The sequence below is a fragment of the Leptinotarsa decemlineata genome, unplaced genomic scaffold (assembly GCF_025532065.1).
Source record: "Leptinotarsa decemlineata unplaced genomic scaffold, Ldec_3_MD MMD2_tig00000576_RagTag_RagTag, whole genome shotgun sequence".
NCBI classification, from domain to species: Eukaryota; Metazoa; Arthropoda; class Insecta; order Coleoptera; family Chrysomelidae; genus Leptinotarsa; species Leptinotarsa decemlineata.
In genome coordinates, this window is record NW_027412551.1 from 9735181 (window position 1) to 9760318 (window position 25138).

Consider the following 25138-nt stretch of genomic DNA (forward strand, 5'->3'; position numbering starts at 1 on the left):
TCTTTACTTGAATTGTTCCAATATTTTTTAATGTTATTCACTGACTCATCTGTTATTATTTTTTTATCTTCCTAGGTACATTAGTGTTCAGTTACGAGTATGTCCTGAAATCTGAACAAGCATTTTATTCTGGTATCTGTTACGTGTACCTGCTACATTGCGAAATTTGATATATTGTTCTACAGACAATACTTTTTTTTTATTTCACAAAATCATTATTCACTGATTCGATCTAAATAACAGTTTCTGTGAATTTTAAATGCAAATTTTGTTCCTCATTAAGGAAATTTTATAGCAGCCGTGAAATAGTTATATACACCATTTTATGCACACCGGTTTGAGAATTACTTATGAAGAGGTCATTAAGGATTCTGAAAGATTCAAGAGATCGATAACCGGGACTGTAGGATCGGTATTTACAATGACATGCCAAGGCATGCCAACTTTGGACTGTTAATTAATAAATATCATTTCAACTAATTAAATATCATAGTTAGGAATTGAAAAAAAATTCAGGCATCTGCTGGATAATTGAATGAACAATAATCCGCCGTCAAAACATTTTTAACATGATTTTCCAGTTAATTATGCATTAGTTAATTAACGATTTTTTTCTACTTAAACAGAAACATTGCAAGTGCTATAATTGTTAAATAAGCTGAAATAATTGATAAATGTACGTCCGACAAAAATATATATGAGTAATATAGTCATATTTATTATTGTATCAAAGATATTCAAACATAAAAATGAATAAAATCCTGAATTTTTTTTTATGAACAAATGCTGTAAATAGTTGACTTAGAGTTTGAATTTTGAGCTAAATTTGTTCTCTAATTAATAGAGAATGAATAGGTCCCAAGTTTTTTCATCTTATCTCAATTAGTTTATAATAAATTAAAATATAAAAAACCAGTTGAGAATGATGGAATAAAGGAGAACAGAATTTTTAAAATTCAAAATAAAATATAGATAATTTTTTTTTTCTCAAGGAATAATACATGGTTGTTTTTTACATTGTGTACAGTATATAAGATGTGTTTATAACAAATTGTTTATCAAATTAACAATGAAAATTTAAATAAATACAATTTTTTTCAGTTGCCAAAGAGCAAGATAAATTATGATAAAGAAAATAGCTCGTTATTATGAATTATAATCCCTGAAGGCTCCAATTTGTAGCTTTCACTTTATTGTTGTGACTGATTCAGTTGTTGATTTAGAATTTAGATGCTATAACATTTCTATATGCAGATGATTTAAAACTTTATTTACGAATATCACACTTAACCGATTGTGAGCAACTTTGAAATAACCTGAATGTGGCACATGGTTGGTGCTTGGCTGATAATTTATCACTTAATGTATCTGAAGGTAAAATTAAAATGTATACAAATTTCAGAAATTGCAGAACTTTGTTTTAACATTGTTGCTTTGAAGACTACCTATATTTTTCTTACGTTAGGTCAAAGTTAGAATATTGTGGGATCATTTAAAAAGTGGTCTGTATATAAATCAGTACATTTTGATTGCAGTACAATTCTGTTTTTTCTGAGTAGAGATATATTTCAGAAACTATAAAAAAGCGAAGACGACAATAGCGAATCGTTATAGATGCACCTCTATTGAAAAAAATATTGAATATTTTTAATGTTGATGTCACTGAGTCACAGAATCATCTTTAATATGTTGATGTTTATATTCAAATTGTAAAAACAACATGTTCCCAACTTATCTCCCAGATTAATTAACATCCATTAGTAATATATATGACCATAGTACAGTATTTCGAGAGATAGTGAATTAGCTTTTGGCTGGCCTTTGTAAACACAACAGAATGCAAAACCTCTTCAGTATTAACAATATTATTTCAATCTCTGTCGAGTACCTTCCTGTTGATTTCATCATTCAGATTTAACAGGTATACTCCTTGTAGAAGAAATTTGAATGGTTTATTATCATAAAAACTGAAACATTACTTATTACAGGAAAAATATTTGTTTGAAGGTGATTGACAATGTTTCGTGATGAATTTCACTAGTTCGGACTTCCATTGTCTACTATATAAAATGATTTGAAATCCCTGAAACAAGTAAAAAAGAATAATTAAAAAAGAATAGTTGAAAATAACAATTATATTAAGCAACAATAAACCTGAAATGAAATGATAGTGAAATAACCTACAAGTAAAAATATAATAATTGAATAAATAAAAATTAAAAGAATGCAAAAAGCAAATAATAAAAATAAAGTGTCGAGATTCCAAGTCACGTTAGTTCACGACGTTTCGATTGTTGGTATCTACAATCGTCTTCGGGTGATGACTGGACTGATTCCTCCGAGAGATGACTATTTTATAGGTCGTTGAAATACTTTCCATTTTCCGCTTCACTGATTCCGTGAGGGATGACCGTTTTGGCGGGAGTTGGTCATTTTTCGTTTGATGATGGGTTTCCATATGTTTCGTATATCTACGCTGGCCTGGCTGAATACGTTGTTGGACAACATGTATGCGGCTTCCTTAAATTTTCTCCTGAACCAATGTTCCTCTCTGTTCAGGGATTTCAAATCATTTTATATAGTAGACAATGGAAGTCCGAACTAGTGAAATTCATCAGGAAAAATATTATTCAGAAGTTCACCTTTAGAAATGAAACAAATTAAAATGGTGCATATAATCGAAATTAAGTGTGCTGAATATATGAAATATGTGTTGAATTAAAATATATGGTACAGCAAGCGCCAAACGTGATGGCGAGCTCGCCATCACGATCTTCAAGAGGAAGATCAAACTTCGTCTTGAAGAAGATCACTTGGTGATCGAAACACGTGACGAGGTGTTAAAGTAACGGTTTGGTGTTGGGTAATATTCATTACTACACCAAAGGTTCCAAACAGTGCAACACAAGTATCAACAGTGTATCATCCCTATACCTACTATCCCTACTAATATTATAAATGCGAATGTAAGTTTGTTTGTTACGGTTTCACGCGAAAACTACTCAACCGATCATCACGAAATTTTGTACACATGTTCTTGGAAGAATTAGAAGTAACATAGGATACTTTTATTAAATAAAAAAATACTTTTTATATAAGATAAAAAAATTGATTGTCAAAAAAATCTACCTACTAAATCTAGCTACTTTAACGTCATCTAGCATTCCAGTAATGAAGTTCCAAGCCTTAATACCGTAATACCGTCGCACTGTATTATTCAAGTCATGGTCTAATCAACAAGTTCAAAAACATGAAAAATAGAGATAAAGGTCCTAAAAATATGAGCGACAGCTCATTCGATTCGGAATCACCTCTAGAAAAATGTTTTTGAAGGATTTCGGTGCAGGTAAAAAATTGCAATTGATATTAACAAAATAAGATTTAAAAAAATGGTATTTAGTTTTTCGTTATTAACTCAAAAAATATTAATATTTAAGCAATTTTGAAAAAAACTCGTTGAAGAGGAGGAAATTTCCGATAAAAAAGTCCCGACTCCCGAAACTCTCTATATATGATATTATATATGATATTAGTGATATTAGAAGGTATTATAATAAATAAAAAAAACTTATTATGGCACTTTTTTATATGTAGCTGTTTTTATAATTTTTTTCTGCTTCAAAAAAAAATATAACGTTGGTCAATATTTGTTTATAACAAATTGTTAAACCAATAAACAATTAAATAATAAATTTAAAAAAAAAATTTTTTGCCAAACTATTTAAAAGTATAAATTATGATTTTTAAAAGCAAAATTATTTCTTAACTAATTATTTAAACAATCGAAATATAAAAAAATCGATTTTAAACAATTCAAAATGAAAATTTAGAAAAAAAATTTTAATCATATTTATCTCTAGACAGCAAAATAGCACAAAAAAAATTCAAAAATATTGAATTTATCTATTTGTTTAAAACATTTTAATAAACAAATTACGTAAAAAATTCATATCCTATGTTAATAACTGCCATTGTTTAATGTGAAAACAGACATAGCTAAATATCAATTGGAAAAAAAAATTATTAACAATTTTTAGATATTTCATTTTGCAATAGTTATAAAAGATCATAATTAACAATTAATAATTTTTTATGAATTTTCATCCCATTATTTATGCCAACGGATATTGGGAAAAAATTTGTTAGTTAAAAATTGAATTACTTTTTGAAAAATGGTGATAAATTTTTTTTTTCTACGGGACTCGATTCATTCAAGTGTTAAGAAGATACCAGTTTTTTCAAATTTTTTAAATGACATTTTATGTTATAAAAAAAATATTTATTTTGATAAATTCTCTTTAACGGCAGCGTGCGCATCCCGTAACAGCCGCGCGGAACCCTATTTTCATGTCAAATTAAAATTATAAATAATGGAGATAGAGTTTCGGGAGTTGGGACTTTTTTATCGGAAATTTCCTCCTACTTAACGAGTTTTTTTTCAAAATTGCTTAAATATTATTATTTCTTGAGTTATTAACGAAAAACTGAATACCATTTTTTTTATCTAATTTTGTTAATAACAATTGCAATTTTTTCACTTGCACCAAAATCCTTCAAAAGCATTTTTCTAGAAGTGATTCCGGATCGAATGAGCTGTTTTTGAACTTGTTGATTAGACTATCACGACAGTCGGTAGCCAAGCGGTTCGGCGTGGGTGATTTGTTCACTCACTCGAATTGACTGCCGTGTTGGTCGGTGGTTCAAGCCCTAGTCTGAACGATCGAACTTCACTTGCTATCGTCCAACCCGTGTTAGGAATCACACGTTAAAAGGTAAGACCTCGTTAATCCTTAGCTCGCACAAGTTTCGACTTCTGAGGGTTGTCGTTCGTAGGGGTGCGACAGCTGGTTAACGGAAAAACAGATTTTTTTTTTTTAAACAGTATCCAATCCTATCCAATCCAATCCAATTGATAATCCCAGCCAAGCTTCAAAATATAGTTCTCATATTGAATAATTTCTATTGTACTGACACTTATTTAATGGCATAAATGCGAGCGGAGCCGTGGGTAAAAACTAGTTATATATTATTTCAGTGAACTGTACTACTACCTATAATACTAAATAAAATATGAAAAGAAATTACAAAGATGTCATGTTCCATTTGCTATCCTAATCAAAACTAATTATAGTTACGACACTGGCCGGCAAAGGGGTTATCGTAATCCAAAAATAATAATATTTATTGATTTCTTTAGGACATTCTAATATACATGCATTATTTTGAAAATATATAAATAAATAACAAAAATGATGATATGGCGAAAGAAAAAAAAAAGAATCGCATTTTCCAATGAATCCAGAATGGTTTCAACATGAGGATATACATAACAAATATATTACAAAACAGAAAAAAGAAAATCAGGAATGAGATTTTATATAGTTCATGAGAAAAAACGAGAGATTTCTGGGCATTTTAATGAGTTCTTTGTCAATAGTATTGCTGATATGGTGTCTAGTATTGAAGATATTGAGTTTTCTTGTAATATACAGTGGAGTGAAAAAAAAAATCAGTCATTTTAAATTAGTATCTATACACGAGTTGGGTATAATTAAGAAAAAGCTAGAAAATAAAGGAAGTCAAATTTATGAACTAAACAGTAAAGTTGTGAAAAATAGCTTTGATGTTATTGGTCATGTGTGGTGCCACTTTGTGAATGTATCATTGGAAAATGGCACATTTCCTGAGGAATTAAAAACCAGCACTGTTACACCTTTCGAAAAGATTGCAAATACTAGTAAAAGTGGTGAGTTTAGACCAATCAATTCTTTGCCATTTGAAGAAAAGCTATTAGAGACAGTAGTTTATCAACAGTTATTAGAATATATTAACTCAAATAATTTGCTATTCACTAATCAGTCTGGCTTTAGATCAAAGCACTCATGTGAATCAGCTATACAACTTTCCTTCCTAAATGGAAGGAAAAAATGAGTAATCATCTGTACACTATAGCAGTATCACGGGATCTAAAACGGGCTTTTGAAATAGTAAATAGAGAGATATTATCAAAAAAACTAAATAAATATGGTGTAAAGGGTAAAGTATTTAATTGGATCAGAGGATACCTTACAAATAGAAAACAGACAACAAAAATTTGTGACGTAATGTCAGCTATTACAGTGAATCATGGAGTTCCTCGGGGTAGCATTTTAGGCCCTCTATTGTTTTTAATGTATATTAATGATATGGAAAAATATGTTGAATGTGACTACATTTATATATTCGCAAATGATACTCTGATATCAGTAAGTGATGGGAATATCGATAGAGCAGTGATCAAAATAAATGATGTGCTGAAAAATATGGATAGATATTTGAAAATGAATAAATTGAAGTTAAATGTAAGTAAAAGTAAGGCAATGATAATTACTACACCTTATAAATATAAACAAATAAATAGTAGTAGCATTAACATAGAAATAAACAATGAAAACATTGAAATTGTAAAGGAATTTAAATATCTGGGATTTATGTTGGATAATCATTTATTATTTAGTAGCCACTTTGAATATATCAAAAAAAAATTTGGAAAAAACTATATTTCTTTTCTAGAGTGTCCCAAAACTTAGTCTGAATTCCAGAATAACTGTGAATAAGACTATCATTCAACCTCATTTTGAATATTGCCCTACATTACTATACTGATTTGATCTGAATAAAATATCCCAATTACAAAAGCTACAAAATCGAGCAATGAGAATAGTATTGCGATGTAGTAGGTCAACTTCTATATCATTGATGCTGGAAACTTTACAGTTATTTACTGTGGAGCGAAGACTGACGTACTTAACTATGATCTATATCTATAAAATGATACATGAACTGACTCCAACTTACATGGGTAAGTTTATTATAATTGTAAACCAAATCCACACATACAATACTAGAGGCCAGAATCATTTATATGTAAACAGGCAGAGTACCTCATAAAGTGTAAAAAGTTTATTTTTTAAAGGATCCATTCAGTACAATAGTTTACCACAATATGTTAAAGAGTCAAGAAGTATACCAGAATTCAAACAAAATTTGATTTTGTATTATAATTGAAAAAAAATATTCCACCATTATTCTATACTGTATTTCACTTTATAGATATGTATATATGTGTGTGTGTATGTGTATATATGTGTGTATATGTATATATACCTATACTCAAATTTATTATATATTTTTATACTTACATTTATTATAAGTTATATTTAGTGTAAAATAAGTATGTTAACTATTTTATTTTTGTAAATTAGGGTTGTCCTACTTAAAGGAATAAATCAAATCAAATTAAATCAAACATTTATTGAATCTTTCAACGAAAGTGGGAGTTTGTTACACTCATTCAAACCTTTATAAGTTAAAGACTTCATCGTACTAGTCAAATTAGTTCGAGGAAGGTGGAATTTTTGGGAGCTACTCGCTCTTGTTACAATGATACAGCTATTAAAAATGCTGTAATGAAAATGGAAACTATTATTGATTAATGTTTTTCTTTGTTTATAGATGGCTGATCCAGATCCGGAAACTCTCTTGGAATGGCTGAACAGCGGTCTGGGCGACGAGCGGGACATGCAGCTCATCGCCCTCGAGCAGCTCTGCATGCTGCTCCTCATGTCGGACAACGTCGACCGCTGCTTCGAGAGTTGCCCGCCGCGCACTTTCCTGCCGGCCCTGTGCCGCATCTTCCTGGACGAGCAGGCGCCTGAGAACGTTCTGGAAGTCACGGCTCGCGCCATCACCTACTATCTGGACGTGTCGGCGGAGTGCACCAGAAGAATAGTGGCCATCGAAGGTGCCGTCAAGGCCATATGCAACCGTCTTGTAGTGGCCGAACTGTCCTCAAGGACCAGCAAAGATTTGGCAGAGCAATGCGTTAAGGTGAGGTTTTTTCATTATTGGATCAGGGGACATCCATAAATTACATCTCACGTTAATGGGGGGGAGGGTATTACCGTAATGTGACAAAGGGCGAAGGTCAAAAGCTTTGTGACGTCACGTGTCAAAATTTAAAATACCAAAACATGAAATTTATATGTGAATAAAAAATTTCTAAAAATGTTGAACTTGATCTATATTTATTAATAATTTAGCACTCTCGCTATGGGATAATCTCTCACGCAACAACATTTAACTTCTAAAGCAAGTGAGACACTAAAATTCACAAGAGTTATGACCACCCTCGTATGTGTATACATATACACACATGTGTGTTTGTATATATATATATATATATACAAACATGCATACATATATACACATTTAGATAGTTTTGTCAAAATAGTAAAACAACAACAAATTAAAATATACAAATTTGCTAATAGCAGAATTTGTCTGCAGTTTAATTTTTCATTTCATTTCATTTTTATTTGTCTCAAGAAAATTTTACATTGTATGAATTTTTTATATTTTTATATAATTATATATTTGTGAAGATCTGAAGATCAAGATCTTCAGATGATGTGGTGCTGCAGGGTTTTCCTGGGTTTTCCTGCGGCTGAAAAAGCAAATGCGCCACTGGAATCAATGAAGTCGCCCCGGAGCGCCAATTAATTTTTATTGTTGTATTTATTTTATTTTTATCGTTGTTTTAATAAAAATTATATATTTTACTTCTTTTATATTAATAACGTATGATTGTGTTCATATCATTTAAATTCACTTCTATATTAATTAAGACGTTTTTGTCAGTTACTGCTGGAATGTATTCCTACATTTATGCTTTTTAACTGAAAAATAAAAATTTATTATAGACACGTCCAAACCTTAACCCCAATAACTAAAGATAGATGATAGAATAATTAGTAGTCCTGGGAATATAATCGAGGTTGACAATGATTGTGATATGGGATATTGAAGAATAAAAACATATGTATATGATCTACATATAAGATAAAATACATTTTAAGGGATGACTAAATATTAATATATAAAATTTATAAATTATATATAAAACGTAAATGTATAAAATATATGAAGTATGATGTATAAAATGTAAAAAAAATATATATAATGTGAAATGTATAGAATGTCAAATGAACGAAATATAAATAAATGTATGAATATATACTGTAACAATAAAATGGGAAATTATATTCAATCACTTTGATTATCCATGAACTAATGCCGATTTTCAGCTATCAACTCAGTAAATTCTTGGAAGTTGTAAATACAGTTACTTGATAAGATACATTTCAATTTGGATTAGAATTTTTTTAGAGGTAAATCTCGAAATTGAGATGGTAAGTTGTTATAGAGTCCCGTATCAATTTTGGTGGAAAAATAAAAATAACAGGTGCAGACAAAATAAAAATATAATAAAATATAATAGTCGAAGTTATGTAAAATTTCCAGAACTGTAAAAAGTTCAAAAAATAAAACCTAAATCAGAAGCTGGTCTCAAAGCCTGTCTTCAAAATATTCGACCAAGCTGTAATACGCTTTTAAGAGCAAAAGTTCTTTTACACGGTTACGGAATACCTTGTAGTTCACTATACTTTTCATTTTGGTAGGTAAATGGTTGAAAATCTTCCGACTCTCAAACAAAACAATGTTTTGTTAACGTTGTTATTGGAATAGGCAGAGGTATGTCGTGAATTTGACGGGTAAAGTAGTTTTTTCTGATCTATAGCATTCTCTTCTTTTAAATATGAGACTTACTGTTTCCAAGATAAAAATGCAGTGTACAGTCAGTAATTTATTATTGATAAATAGGGGTTTGCAATGGTCCCTAATATTGGCTTTGTAGATGAATTTCACTGCTCTTTTTTGCAAAAACGAAAACAGATTGTAGTAACTGTTTGCTACAAAACCCCCAGAAGGCGACGCCATATCTCAAGTGAGATTCGATTAAAGCGTAGTACGCAGTTTTACCAGCAGTTTACCAGTTCTTTAGTGATAACTCTAATGGCATAACAGCTATAGTCTATTTCAAAAGAGTGTAGAGTAATAAAATCTCATTAAGTATTCAAAAGCGCTACAGGGTGATCCGTCAATAAATTCTGTCACTTCCCTAGTCCGCATTGCAAAATTATGTCGTTTCATAAAGAGCAGGTAGGTATCACCCTGTTTTAAGGGATTTGTCCATTGTTATCGACGGATAAATACTGAGCCAGAGGCGCGCTAGTGGGATAATTGCCAAAAGAATATGCATTCATAAAAATTATATTAAAGGAAATAAAAATTTAATACAGCAGAACAGTGTTATTAAAAAAATATAAAATGTAACAATAAAATATATACGAACCGAAATCGGGAAATACTCACAAACACACACGAACGAACTTTACGTATTGAAACACTTGTGGGGACTTTAAATCAATTTATTCACAAAAACGACAAGAACTTTACTGGATACGTTATTACAATTTGACACTTGAACAATACTAAAACTGTGAACGTCCCTTAACGTTTAACAACACTCTATTGAATGTTCTAGAGATTACTAGGTACAATTTTCGAGAACCTTCCGAGAAAATAATTATTCAGACTACCCTTAATTCTAAACCCTAACCTAAGCAAAAGTGTCACTGTCACTGATACACTGGTCTCTGTCCAGATTGCTTATCCCGCTACAGTATATTTACAATTCAATTAAATTATTCTACATCAGTATAGTCTTCATCCGAAGAACTGTCATCATCCCCTGGTGTTATAATTATAGGGTCAACCACCTGATCGACCAAGTTGTCCAGTTCCCACATTTTATCTTCCTCTTTTAAAACATGCTGGATTGCTTTTTGCCAGTTTTCTGATGTGATTTCCATAATGGCTTGATCAAACAATACCTTGACATCTTTCATTTTAAATGTGGTATTGTGCCTTGCAACATATCCTTTAACTTGTGCCCATATAAGTTCTATAGGATTTAATTTGCAATGATATGGCGGTAGGCGCAGCACAGTTACTTTATACTTTTCTGCTACATCTTCTACGGCATATTTCTTGAAGCGAGATTTATGTTGTTTTACTATGGCTAGTAGTTCCTTCTTTACTGAATTCGTCTCAAACTGAATACCTTTATTTGACAGCCAGTTAATAATTTCTTGCTTTCTCCAAGCTGAAGCTCTCCAGCAAACAATTTCATCACTTTCCAGTAATAGTGCCTTTCGATTGTGCTTTTCCCAGGCAAAATTCATACTTTTTAAAGTTTTCCATAAAAGTTTTCTGGATATCAAAGGAATATCGTTATCTTGGCTTATCTCGATAAATATTTTTTCAAGAGTGGGTATTTCCTTTTTAAAATAAAATGAATGAACTTTTCTTCGAATGTCACATTTGGTGTCTTCATCTAAGATTTTTATTGGTCTTCCTGATTTTCTCCTGCATGGACTTACCTGGCCTGATATCTTTCTTTCTCGCAATAATTTAAAAATCGTGGACTGTCCAATTCCAGTCATTCGGGCACATCGCTCAACACTTTCTTGCACAGACAAACTAGGGTGATCGTGTTTTATGCAATCATATACATTTAAAATTATAACTTTTTCGCAAACAGATAGCGGAGAATTTTTTACACTTCTTTTCTTTGGAGTAAATGTCCCCATTTTATAACTTTTTCACTATTTCTATATCACAATATCACTGTACGTTTAATTGGTGTAGTAACAATTACTATTATAACTCGAATGTTTAAGACACCATTACAATATATTTAAACCCTTTTTCTTAATTACCTGGGTTTAATAGGTATTGCATGATTGGTGGGCAGGGTCAAAAAGGGATTATTATAATGACATGGCACCTCAGAACTAAGTGTTAACCCTTTTTTGAGAAATCATGCTCAAGTATATGAACCCAAATTGCATATTAAATAAGTTTACAAGAACCACTAAAATTAATCTTGATCTTTTTTTAAGAAATTTTACTTACCTAAATACATGTAGGTACTTAGTTTTAGACCAAATTACTTCCCAAAAATGGCCTTTTATTATTATCTATGTCTGTAATTTTTAATTTACTTTAATTATTAAGTTTAATAATCCTAAGATTTGCCTACGCCCATGGACGACAACGAAATTCAGGCAAATTTTATGATACTTCATGATTTATTACTCTACACTCTTTTGAAATAGACTATAGATGAAAGTTTTTTGTTCAGATATTTTATATGATCTTCAAATTTCAGAAGGTTATCAATCCAAATTCCCAAGAATTTAGCAGATTGTTTATTTTCTATCATATGAGTTTGAAGGCAGAAATTTCCGTGCACAAATTTAAATGATAGAATGTTAGTTTTGCTGAAGTTAAAACATAGTGAGTTTGAGTCACACCAATACTTAATTTTTTCTAAATCAGCTTTAATGGTACTCTTCAAGGAAACCAAATCCTTTCCACGCCACAATAAAGTGGTGTCATCTGCAAATAGTGTAATTTTACCATCAATATTGATGTTAGGAAGATCATTCACATATAGGAGGAACCATCAACAAAGTATATAACATGAATATCCATCCTATTTAAAGGCTATTCATAAAATGTAAAACTGTCAAATGGAAATTAAAGTATTATTTTAAATAACTACTGTGTTAATTTTTTATCGACATTTTTTTGGATGTATCTGTATAATTTCTTAGCTTCTTTTGTAGGCAATACAACAGGTTACTGATGAATAGAGCAAAGTACTTTGAATTTACGCAGTAACTTATTGGAGTAAACAATAAAATTTGCAATGTTTATATTTTTCAGATTGTTGAAGGTGAAAATACCAAAAAAAAGGTTGCTAAGAAACACTGATTTCCTTCACAAGAATGACTTTCGTTTCGATACTGTGTTAGTTTGAATGAAGTATTCCATTTTATTATTAGCCCAGTTTTTGCATTCAAGACTCTAATGCAACGATTTCTATCAAACAGGTTTTAGAATTGATATGTACCAGAGAAGCAGGTTCAGTTTTCGATGCTGGTGGATTAAGCTGCATATTGCCCTTCATTCGCGACAACGGCCAAAGAGTACACAAGGATACTCTACATTCGGCAATGGCGGTGGTTTCCAGATTGTGCACGAAAATGGAACCGGCCGATACACAGTTACCAACATGTGTATCCGCCCTCAGCACCTTGTTGAGACACGAGGATTCGCACGTTGCAGATGGCGCACTGAGATGTTTTGCTTCTGTTGCAGACAGATTCACTAGGAGAGGCGTGGATCCAGCTCCACTTGCACAGCACGGTAAGATACTATCGATAATATTATATCTGTATATTTTCTTGGAGAGTCCGTTTTCAACATCAGAGAGCAGATTATGAGTACTCTGATATTCTGCTACTTTTGAATTTATCCACTTTGGAGCACCGTCGAGCTGAAATTGATTTAAGACTTCTTCATAAACTTGTAAACGGTGATATAAACTGTCCGTATGTATCACAGCAGATTGACTTTATTGTAAATTCAAGAAGAACCAGAGTGTTGGAGTTTTTCAAAGTTCCTTATCATTCTACTTGAACAAATCTGAATAATTTGAGTGATTTAGATACATTGCGATAAATGTGACCTTTAAAGGTTACTTTGTTATCAAATAACACTCCCAAGTCCCGAACGCTTTTGATTAACATTTGATTAATGTTTTTGATTTTGTATGTATATACAATACGTTTCACAGTTCTTGAAAATATCGTTTGATAACATTTATTTATATTTAAATGAAGCATGTTTTATCACACCAACAAGATAAGTTATTCAAGTCTAGCTGTAACAGTTCTGCATCATGAAAGTTATCTACTACCATATACTGTTTGAGATCGTCTACAAACGTTGAGTAATAGCTATGGTCAACGATGTCCAACACATTGTTTACAAAAAGAATGAAGAGTATTGGGCCTATATGCGATCCTTGAGGAACACCAGACGTTACAGAAATTTGTGATGATATGGAACCATCATATATATAACATTCCCCAAATAGCTCTTTATCCATTTTGACATGTTACCATTGATGCTTTATACTAGAAGCTTAGCCATGATAAGACTATGATTTACTCTGTCAAAGGCTTTATAGAAATCAGTATGAATAGAGTCAACCTGGTTTTTCTTCTAGGTTATTCAAAAGAAAATGTTGATATAGCAATAAATTTGTAGTGGTAGATCTACTAGATATAAAGCCTTGTTGGTGTTCATTTATTATGTTTTTCGTATCGAATGTGAGTTTTTTAGTTATCAAACAGTCTAGTAATTTGGGAATTTCTGATTGCTTGCTCACTGGACGGTAATTTTTAATGTTTCCTCTATCTCCAGATTTGTGGATTGGAGTTGGAAAACTTTGTTTCCAGAATTCCGAAAAGGTTACAATAGATAAAGAAAGATTGAAAATTGTTTGTAAGGGTTTTGCTAGAGTGAATATGTAGTTTTTTTGGTCAAGTTTTCAACTATCTACTGCAAATATTTTGCAGGTTTGGTGAATGAACTCCTCAGTAGACTTTCAAGTGCTGCTGGTCCTACAACTGCTAGTGGAACACAAGGCACTCCAGGTAAACCATCTGCCACATCAGCCGCTGCTGCAACATCAGATTCCAAAGCCAACGCAGCTTCTGTTTCTACAATAATTAGCCTATTGTCTACATTATGCAGAGGGTCTCCCACTATAACATATGTAAGTCAAAATGGTAGTGCCTTTTCCAGTACATTTCAGTCTTGACTAATTACAGGATCTGTTGAGATCTGAACTACTAGACGCCATCGAGAAATCCTTAAAAGGAGATGAACGTTGTGTTTTGGATTCAATGCGGCTGGTAGATTTACTCTTGGTACTGCTCTTTGAAGGTCGCAAAGCCTTAGGAAAATCTGGCGGATCTTCTGGTCAACTGATGCCCAGGATTAGGCGAATGGATTCAGCAGCAGAAAAGTCACATAGACAACTTATCGATTGTATCAGGTCCAAGGATACGGATGCATTGATTGAAGCTATCGAGAATGGAGGAGTTGAAGTTAATTTCATGGACGATGTTGGGCAAACACTCCTGAACTGGGCCGCAGCTTTCGGTACTCAAGAAATGGTCGAATATCTCTGTGATAAGGGAGCTGATGTTAATAAAGGACAACGCAGTTCCTCACTGCATTATGCGGCTTGTTTCGGCCGTCCGGCTATAGCAAAGGTACTATTACGCCATGGAGCAAATCCCGATTTGAGGGATGAAGATGGGAAGACGCCTCTGGATAAAGCCAGAGAGAGGGCTGATGAAGGACACAGAGAGGTGGCGACAATTTTGCAGAGTCCAGGGGAGTGGATGGTTCCAGTTGATAAAGAAAGAGCTAAAAAATCAGAGTTTGAAAGTGAAGATACAATAGAACCTCGGGGTGATCCAGAGATGGCTCCCATTTATCTTCAAAGATTGCTGCCGGTATTTTGTATGACTTTTCAGTCGACAATGTTACCGAGCGTGAGAAAAGCTAGTCTGGGGTTGATAAGGAAGATGGTTCACTATATTCAGCCTAACCTTCTGGAAGAATTGTGCGCTTTAGAATGTATCCCCAATTTTGGAACGCAAGTTGTTGAAGTTATAGCAACTGTTTTGGATAATGAGGTGAGTGTTTTTTTTATTTTGTTACCAACATTGCAGGTTATGAACTAATGGAGATGTTTGATTATTCGTGACCTGGAAATAAAAAAGGGGAAAGTTCTTAATTAGTTATTAGGTATACCTACATAAATATTCAGTGAAGGAGGTAAAAGTAACAAAAAAGCTAAGAATATTCAATATATCATTAGGTAAGTAATTTTATTCATCATTAAAGCAAAATACCGTTCCTTATGGGTGAACACATAAATGCTCATCAGAGTAGTTAAATGTGGATTAACGTAGTAGAAAATATAAATATTAAAATAATCATACTATGAAGTAGTAGTAGTTTATTTAAATAGGAATTCCTAATATACCCTGAAAAAACATTTAACTTATTCAAAATACATTCACTTAAGATTCAAAATACCTTTATAACTATGAAATTAACACTCTTAGGGTGTCGCTATATATACAAGTAATTATTTAAAATCAAGAAGAAGAAAACAAGTTCACATGAATATGAAACTAAATCACTGATATTGTATGCCTTATAAATAACTTTGGGTTGATTTCTGATGTTTTCAATTAGTTTGTGTTTAAACATTACTGTCCCTGTATTTTTTATCATTTGTGGAAGTCAATATTACTGGTGTTTTTCCCAACACCAAACCTTCATTTTAACACCTCGACACGTGATTCGATCACCAAGTGATCATCTTTAAGAGAAAGATCTTTCTCTTGTTTTTCATGAAGCCCTAGATTACTTACGTTGTTTTTTATTACACGCTTGACCTGTATGTATGTATGTATGTTTGTTTGTAACTCTTCTTTCCCATTTGAATGCTCGTGATCTGTATTTGACAAAACTATCGACGTTATTGCTTCGCGGGCAGATGGCGCTGTATGTAATCTCCTTGATATAATTCGAACCCACTTTACATGTATTTCTTCATTTCATAAAAGTATTTTTTTTTATCAACACGCGTACCTGCTGCCTTCCTTGGGTTTGGTAGCTGATTTACAGGCTCCTTCTCCGGAATCTGAAAATATCAATGGTAATTTTTCTAAATAATATACGGCTGATTGATCCCAAAGTTTAAATAAAATAATTATAGTTTAAAAAGACTAAAAAACACGTTTTTATAGTATACGAATCTAAAAAATTAAAAATAAATGTAATTTAAAAAACTAATAAACACACAAAAAACATTGAACTAAAAAGTTAAAAATTATTTTTTTGTGCCATATTTTTTGTATATCAAGCGCCTGTCGCTCTTTTCACATTAATACTAGTATTTTTCGTTCGTTATTGTTTCAAGCTTATTTTAAAAAAATATTTTTATCTTTTTAGTTTGATGTTCTTTAAAAACGTGTTTTTTATTTTTTAAACTATATTTCTATTTTGATCTTGTTTTTACAATTTTTGTTTGTGGCTAATGACCTCAGTATTTACATAGGGAAAAGAAAAACTTTATATTCTTCTAGAGATAAGGTTGAAATCATTAAAAACAATCCTCTCTTGTTTCAAAGTCATAGTGTAATTGAATATCTCCATTATTGACAATAATCATAAACTTTATTCATCCACATCAAATGAAATAAAGGTTGTTTTTTTTTTATTTCATTCAAGGAGGATGAAGATGGGCACTCGGTAGTTTTATCTATCATTCAGGATCTCATGGCAAAATCTCAAGATTTATTTTTAGATCACTTTGCTAGATTGGGTATTTTCACTAAAGTCTTGGCTTTAGCTGGTCCACCAGAGACTCAGGAATGTGAAGAAGTTGAACCGACAGTTGAAGGTATGACTTCGATATGCCTTCTTATTTTTTTTTGTTGATATACTGTGCAAGCCTAAATTATGGAATGTATTTATCACAACTCGAACAATGTACTTCTGACAGAAATCCTGAATTAGGTAAATTTTCAAATACCAATTTTTCAATATATATTGGAGCTAATCTCCTTTTTGTATGATAAAATTGTGATAATAGTTGGAAACTCCACGTTTGCACAAATCACAGTGTGATTTTTTTCCCAAAAACTCTATGAATATTTCTTAGTTAAAAAAAATAGACCAATTTCAGGATGTTTTTCAAAAAAGCTTTGTTTATGAAAGATTTATATTCTAGCTCACACTCTATATTGAAATAAATGAATGATATTGAAACAATTATTTATTTAAACAATATTGGTTAAAATATACTTATGGTTTAGAAGTTGCCGAAACACCTCAGACAGAAGACGCAAAAGAAATTTTACCAGGAAAAGCATACCACTGGAGAGATTGGTCAGTATGTCGTGGAAGGGACTGTCTCTACATTTGGTCAGATGCAGCTGCTCTAGAATTATCTAATGGATCGAATGGGTGGTTTCGTTTCATTTTGGATGGCAAATTGGCAACCATGTATTCCAGCGGTTCACCTGAAGGTGGTGCCGATACATCAGGTTAGTGGGTAACGAGAAATATGTTTGTGAAGTTATCAATAAATTTCAAGGGTTTGTTGGAATGTTATTGTGGAAAATATTATTTCGTGTCTCGTTGATCTTTGGGAAAATTTTAAATATGAAAAAACATGCCTTCCCTACCTTCCTTTGCTTTTTTGTTCAAATATTTTTATTGTACTTAATTTTTGCAGCTGATGAAATTGTAGAAGGCTGCAATTTGCTAGACCCTAATCAGAGCCATTAAATCAGTAATTGTAACCATGATTAGTAAAAGTCAGTACCTTGTGATATCAATAACGTTACCTTGAACTTTTCAATAGTTATATTGATAACATTTTCGAAGACAGATAGCAAAAAAAAGTTTTTATAGAAATACAAAGAACAAACACTGGATGATTAACATTAAATATAAGTGATAATAATTTGTCATGCCGCTGGATTAGACAGAGACACGCCTACTATTAAACATGATTAATTTTTGATCAAATGGTAAAGTCTTGGAATTCTCAATCGAAAGATAATTGCTATTAAATTTAATTCAATAGGGTTGTAAAATACTGGCCTTGTTTTTGTTGTAACCTACAGAGAACTAATTTCAGAATATTGTGATTCATTTAGGTTGTATCACTAAATAAAATTTCCTAATGATGATATCATAAAATTCTGAACATGCCCCTGAGATTGTTGATTTTGTGATTTTACTCCCCAGCCAATTCGAATATTTATGTTGCTAGTGCTTATTTTTTTGCTAATTTGTATTAAGGCTGCACTTATGCTTTTTTTGAAGTCTTTTTGCTTTGAATATAATAAAATAAACTTTTCGTTTTAGTGCCTATACTTATTATTGAACTGATCAACGTATTTACTATCTGTTATGAAAGTTTCAAACGATAGGCATTTAAATTTGAGTACTGTTTAAATCCCTTATAATTTTATTCAAATTATAAAGGTATTACATTACTACTTACATCATTTAAAAAATATTTGAGATCTTGAATTAAACCCTATGATTATTCATGACAATGATTTTATAAGTTTCGGTTAGACTGGTAGATCAAATTATTCTACAATGTCCTTTATACAACACTAGGCAGTAACAAAACTCAATTGGATAAATTAATATTTTTTGTAAAACAGGTAGATTTTGAAGGAACGATTACTATACAATTAACATTAGGTAATTTATAAATATGTTAATTGTTGGCATTATATGCAAAAACTTAATTAGATAAATGATTCATACTGGCACACATGTAAGTTTTAAGTATGATGAGATTTCATGTGATAAATGAAACCGATAGAATTATTTACGAAGCGACGTGACACCTAGAATAATTGAGAAGCACAAGTAGACTTGTGCGCGACCTTGGCCAAGTCTCAGTAGATTGCAAAGACCAGCGGCAGCCAGCGTTATTTTTTTCAGAGGATAATTTACAACAGTATATAACACGCAATGTAATTATGGACACAGAAAAAACTTGTTAAAGAACAGTTCCTTGTTTGAACGGGGATGAATTTGTGTTCAGCAAGACATTTAGACCTGGTACATTGCTCATTTGGTTCCATTTAATAAATCAATTTTGTATTTAAACGATATCATTCTTATCAATTATCGACTTTGTTGAGAAGCTGGGTTTATTTGGTCGAGTTTGAATAGGTGTGAGCCACAATAAACCCTTGCGGGTTGCGGTGGAGGATCGAATAGACCCACTCACTTTTGACCTAACCTAACCTGTGTAAATGGGAAAGAGAGGTTTTGGCCTTCTACTTATCTTGATACAAAAAATGTGGGAATCTTTCAAAAGAAGGAAGGAAGTAATCAATTCCAAAAATTAACTCTATACAAAGATGTGTAGATCATTCAAAGAAGTCACTTTCAGGCACAAATTGGAAGAAAAAATCCTCCCGAAACAGCTATTTTCATACAAACATTGAATTAGACAAAAGGAAAATACTTTCGAAACAAATACTTTTATATGAACGCTGAATTATACGAAAAACATTCTTTGTATTCCAAACATTCGTACTGGAATCGAATCAGATATCATTCACAGGATTTCTACACAATATAATTGATGAGAGAAGTAAAATTTCACTTACATGGAACACCGTCATCCTCACTGGTAGACATCTTGTTGTTTCACAGTAAGACACTTGCCTTGTTGGCTCTTCAGTCCAAGATACGGATAACATTATAAGAAAAAACACCCAATTCGTTCATAAAATTACGACTTTTTGTTGTAATTGTGATTGCTTCTTTCCTTTCTTTGGAAGATTCTCACATTTTTTGTATCAAGATGGAGAAGTAGAAAGGCAGAAACTTTCTTCTCCATATATGATTCATTCTGGCAAAATAGGTATATTATGAAAAAACAATTGTGATACAATATCACTTATAGAAAAACAGGTAATTAATTAAGTACTGTAATTATTGGATTTTTGTGGAAACAAGATTAACGAAAGTTAGTAAATAATTTTTTGTTAGTTATTTAAAAGAAAAATGTTAATGTTCGCGCTAATTGATTTCATTATACCTGCTGTAATCTCTGGAAATCAATAACGCAAACATTAATTTTTTTTAAACAACCATCAAGAAGTTATTCATTGAACATTGTTGAAGCTGTTTTCCTAGGAGTAATATTGTATTGTGATTGTTTTTTAATAATCTACCTGTTTTGCCAGAATTAATCACTAATCTAAATAAGTTTTTGCATAAAATGCATTAAATCTCTTGGAGTCTCTGGAAATCAAACGCAAACATTCAATTTTTCTTTTAAACGACCAACAATAAGTTATTCATTCACCATTGCTGATCTTGAATATTACTGGAGAAATCTTCCTCTTGAGGATGATCACTTGGTGATCGAAACACGTGTCGAGGTGTTAAAAATAACACATAATATTCATACTACATACATAAATTGCTGAACTTGTTTTTAAAAAATACCAATAATTAATAATCCCTCTACGCCTGTATGCTCCGTCGCCGCGTCGTCGTCTAGCAGTCTAACCTCAAAACTTATCTCATGTACGTGCGTACTTATTTAGCTGTTGTTTTGAAGTGAGAATAGTGTGTAGTTAAAAATTTCAAACAAACGGAAACATAACACATTTTTATTATGATTTTTTCTCTGTAATCCAGTAATCCGAACTATCCAATAATCAGGCAATAATTACTTATTGTTTTATAAAAGACATTGTATGTAGAATTGTTTGATGTAACAATCTAACTACCTTGCGGTGAAATGCATGTTGAATAAATCATTTTGTGAAAACTATACTGTTGTTGATTTTCATCAAGTAAAGGGTCAGTGTATTCATATTTCAAGCAATATTAATTGATATTATCCTCTTTGATAACATAACTAACTCTTGTGATTAACGCCTCCTTTCAAAAAGAGTTTGTGTGTATATTTTGTTATATTTGCATTTTGTTAACTGTGATGTTTATTTGTTTGTCTCGAATTTAGGCAAGGGCCGAGCTGCAGACACTCTCACCACTGAAGGTAAGAAAGCTTTTTCCACTATTGCAGATCTCTCTTTCTGTCTTTCTCATACACACCTTGCTTTTTGGAGCTTAAACGAGCTTTCTTTATTCAGCATATATTGAGTTTTTGTTATATTCATGCTAAAAATACTTATGTTCTACTTGCTTCACGAATTTATGGATATTATAATGCCTTTTATTTTGGTGGAGTCTATTTCTTCATGTCAACTAGAAGAAGAAACGGCTACTACAATTTACAGTAACAATGAGATCAGTGGCTATCTTTAACACTGTTGTGTTAGTTTTCAATTAATAATTTTCATTTTGAAGTAATAATATGTACAGGGTAGGCCATCGAAATTGTACAGTAATAATCATCAGGGTTAAAATTTTTCAAAAAATATTAAAACATTTCAAGTTTTTAGGACATATCGATTGTTAATATCTATAGTCGTCTTCAGGTGATAACTTCCTGGTGAAAAATGATCTATTACTCTAAACATTGAAAAAGGTGAAGTACTTGATTTCAAAACCCAGTTTCTCGAGGAAGAAAAAAGATATTAGGTAAAGTTGAAATTGATTTTCAAAGACAAGTAGCTCCAGGCTGATGAAACTCATAATCATAGATGTTATGTACAATATCCATGTTACATCTCACTTTTGAAATATAGATTTTTAAAAAATATTCATTTTGAAAGTGGGGAAAGAGTACTGAATTCCCCTGGGTTACAATGGGGAATGTTCCTCCTGACGAAAATCAACCTTTTTCATTAGAAAATTATTTAAATACTTAAAAAAGAGAAATGAAATAATGCATTCAATATTTAAAGGGATTCGTTTCTATTTCACCATTCGGCAACATCGGTTATAGCTAATAACGGACAATGAATCTGTTACCTGTATGAGACAAACAAAGATGACATATTTCAGAGGCGTGCTATTCTGTTTACTTATGTTCCGAGTTCCAAAACATTCGCTGACATGACATTTTGTGCACCTAATCTATCTTCCTCTATATAAATAAATAACAAAACAACTGTTGTTTATGTGGCTTGTTGAGGTGGTGTTGAACTATAATTCATATTTTGCCTCAATTGTTGATTTATAAAGATAATTTTCCTGTAGAATATCTAGGTACGTATAAATTATTTTAACTTGATATAGGCGATGTTGCCAATATGTGAATTAGAAACAAATCCCTTTGAAAATTAAAACCCAACATTTGAAACATCAATTTGAATATTTTTCGAAGTGAATTTGAAAAACTCATGAATTAAATTCAACTTTATTTTATTTAAACTTGCATTTGCTGTAATAACCCAAATTGAGGAACATTCCCCATTGAACAGAAACTATAAACATACTTTAATGTAACTGTATTATAACTACAATCATAACTGAACTCATTTCGCCACGCAGGACGTATATATGAAAATGAATGATTATATATTCTAAACTAAAACAAAGTAAATAAAAGTCCTATGTGTCTGCCTTTGGAAACTGCCTATTGCCGGATGTCGATTCAGCAAAGTCAGCATTGGCATTGATCTCATTTATCCATGTCACTTCGAGTATGAATAGAGAAGGTCAATAAACAACATATAACGGCCATTATCTAGGATGGTTGGGATGTAGTAAGAAGATAACAAAAAAGATGTTGAAAAAGGAGTCATTTTAATTTCTGAATGTTTTCTGAAAGGTATCCATTAATGACACAACTCTGGTCCAAACGTTTGTCGTTTATTTACACCAAAAATTCATTACTATAATACATTTTCACTTGATAAACTATTTGACAGAAAATCGAGGGGAGTTTCTAGAAAAACTGCAACGAGCCCGAGCAGCAGTTAGATCTACCAACAATTCCACGCCGTTATTGTCAAAGCCTGGTCCAACGAAATTGGTAGTAGGAAATTGGTCACTTACCTCCAAAAAAGATGCCGAAATTCATATACACAACTCTGACGGTCAACAGCAGACCACAATTCTGCGAGAAGATCTACCAGGCTTTATTTTCGAATCGAACAGGGGCACAAAACATTCCTTTATCGCCGAAACCAGTTTGGGTAAGTACTGATGGTTTGGTCTGCTCCTGATATTACATTCACTTTGTCAAATTGTAGGTCCGGAATTTCTGGCCGGATGGACAAACAAGAAGGGTAAACGTCTTCGATCGAAACTCGAAGCTAACAAAATGAAAGTTAAATATCTGGCGCATCAGATCTATGAGCATCATTTCAGAGCTGCCCAAGCTCAGCCAAGAGGTATCGTCGCCAAGCTGGGCAACATAGTAGCTCAGATAGAACGCGCATGTCAAAAACAGTGCTCGTATGGTAACAACCGAGAAGGTGGTAATTCATGGAAAGAAATTCTCCATAATGCTCTGGATGACCTGACTCAGATCCTCAAAGAAGACGGAGTGGTATCGGCCTACGAACTACACAGTTCTGGGTTGGTGCAAGCATTGCTTTCACTACTATCAACGAGCTACTGGGATCAAGGCTTGAAATCAAGCAAAATGAGCAAATTTCAGAAACAAAGAGTCCAAGTGTTCAAACACTGTTTCAAAAACAGATCGAACGAAGAGAACGACTCGGTTTTGATCCTGGTACACAAACTCATCGCCGTGCTCGAAAGCATCGAGAAACTTCCCATTTACCTTTACGAAACTCCAGGTACAGGTTACGGGCTTCAAATATTGACGAGACGTTTGCGATTTAGGCTGGAGAAGGGGTCGGGAGAAAGCGCTCTGATTGACCGTTCCGGCAGAGGACTCAAGATGGAACCTCTAGCCACTGTAGCACAATTAGAACGGTACTTGTTGAAAATGGTGGCAAAGCAATGGTACGACTATGACCGTAGCTCGTTCCAGTTCCTGAAGAAATTACGTGAGATAAAATACCAGACCTTCAAGCATACCCACGACTTTGACGAGAACGGATTGATTTACTTTATAGGTACCAATGGGAAAACCAGCTCCGAATGGGTCAACCCCGGTCAGTACGGCCTGGTAGCCGTTACTAGCTCAGACGCACGAAATCTGCCCTACGGGAGAGTCGAGGATGTTTTATCGAGAGATTCTTCAGCACTAAACTGTCACACCAATGATGACAAACGTGCTTGGTTCAGTATAGATCTAGGTGTCAATATGATTCCCACCGCTTACACCCTGAGACACGCTCGAGGTTACGGACGCTCCGCTTTGAGAAACTGGCACTTCCAAATGTCGAAAGACGGCAACTCTTGGACTACGCTTTACACTCACACTCACGATATGTCACTCAACGATCCTGGAAGTACCGCTACTTGGCCCTTGGAAGTACCCTCGGACGAAACGCAAGGATGGAGACACGTCCGAATTCAACAGGCCGGGAAGAACGCTTCCGGTCAAACACATTACCTGAGTTTGTCAGGTTTCGAGATATACGGGCAGGTCACCGGCGTGTACGAAGATATGGGGAAAGCGCACAAGGAACAAGAGGCTCATTTGCGGAAACAGAGAAGACTCGTCAAATCGCAGCTGTTGAAACATATGACCGTCGGTGCACGAGTGGTCAGAGGGGTAGATTGGAAGTGGAGAGATCAAGACGGAAACCCACCTGGTGAGGGTGAGTATTTTTAGGCTTGTTTTATAACAAAGTCGACGTTTATTGATATCTTCTAGATCTCTCAGTTTATTTTATCAGGAAAATGAGTGATCGTGGTGAATTTTTCTAGA

At 32.7% G+C, this 25138-nt stretch overlaps 1 protein-coding gene across 4 annotated transcripts in view; it reads left to right on the forward strand.

Annotated features, from left to right (window-relative positions):
• The window catches only part of Ufd4 (Ubiquitin fusion-degradation 4-like), a 57599-nt gene that overhangs the window by 2418 nt on the left and 30043 nt on the right, over positions 1–25138 (forward strand). For 3 of the 4 annotated variants that reach the window (XM_074174413.1, XM_074174415.1, XM_074174414.1), the window contains exons 3-11: positions 7495–7869; positions 12843–13158; positions 14376–14575; positions 14631–15506; positions 17116–17287; positions 17703–17933; positions 21404–21439; positions 23220–23486; positions 23544–25028. In XM_074174413.1, the coding sequence (XP_074030514.1) occupies positions 7495–7869; positions 12843–13158; positions 14376–14575; positions 14631–15506; positions 17116–17287; positions 17703–17933; positions 21404–21439; positions 23220–23486; positions 23544–25028 (3958 nt within the window). The remainder of the gene's footprint in view (positions 1–7494; positions 7870–12842; positions 13159–14375; positions 14576–14630; positions 15507–17115; positions 17288–17702; positions 17934–21403; positions 21440–23219; positions 23487–23543; positions 25029–25138) is intronic. The other variant, XM_074174416.1, reaches the window with a different exon arrangement.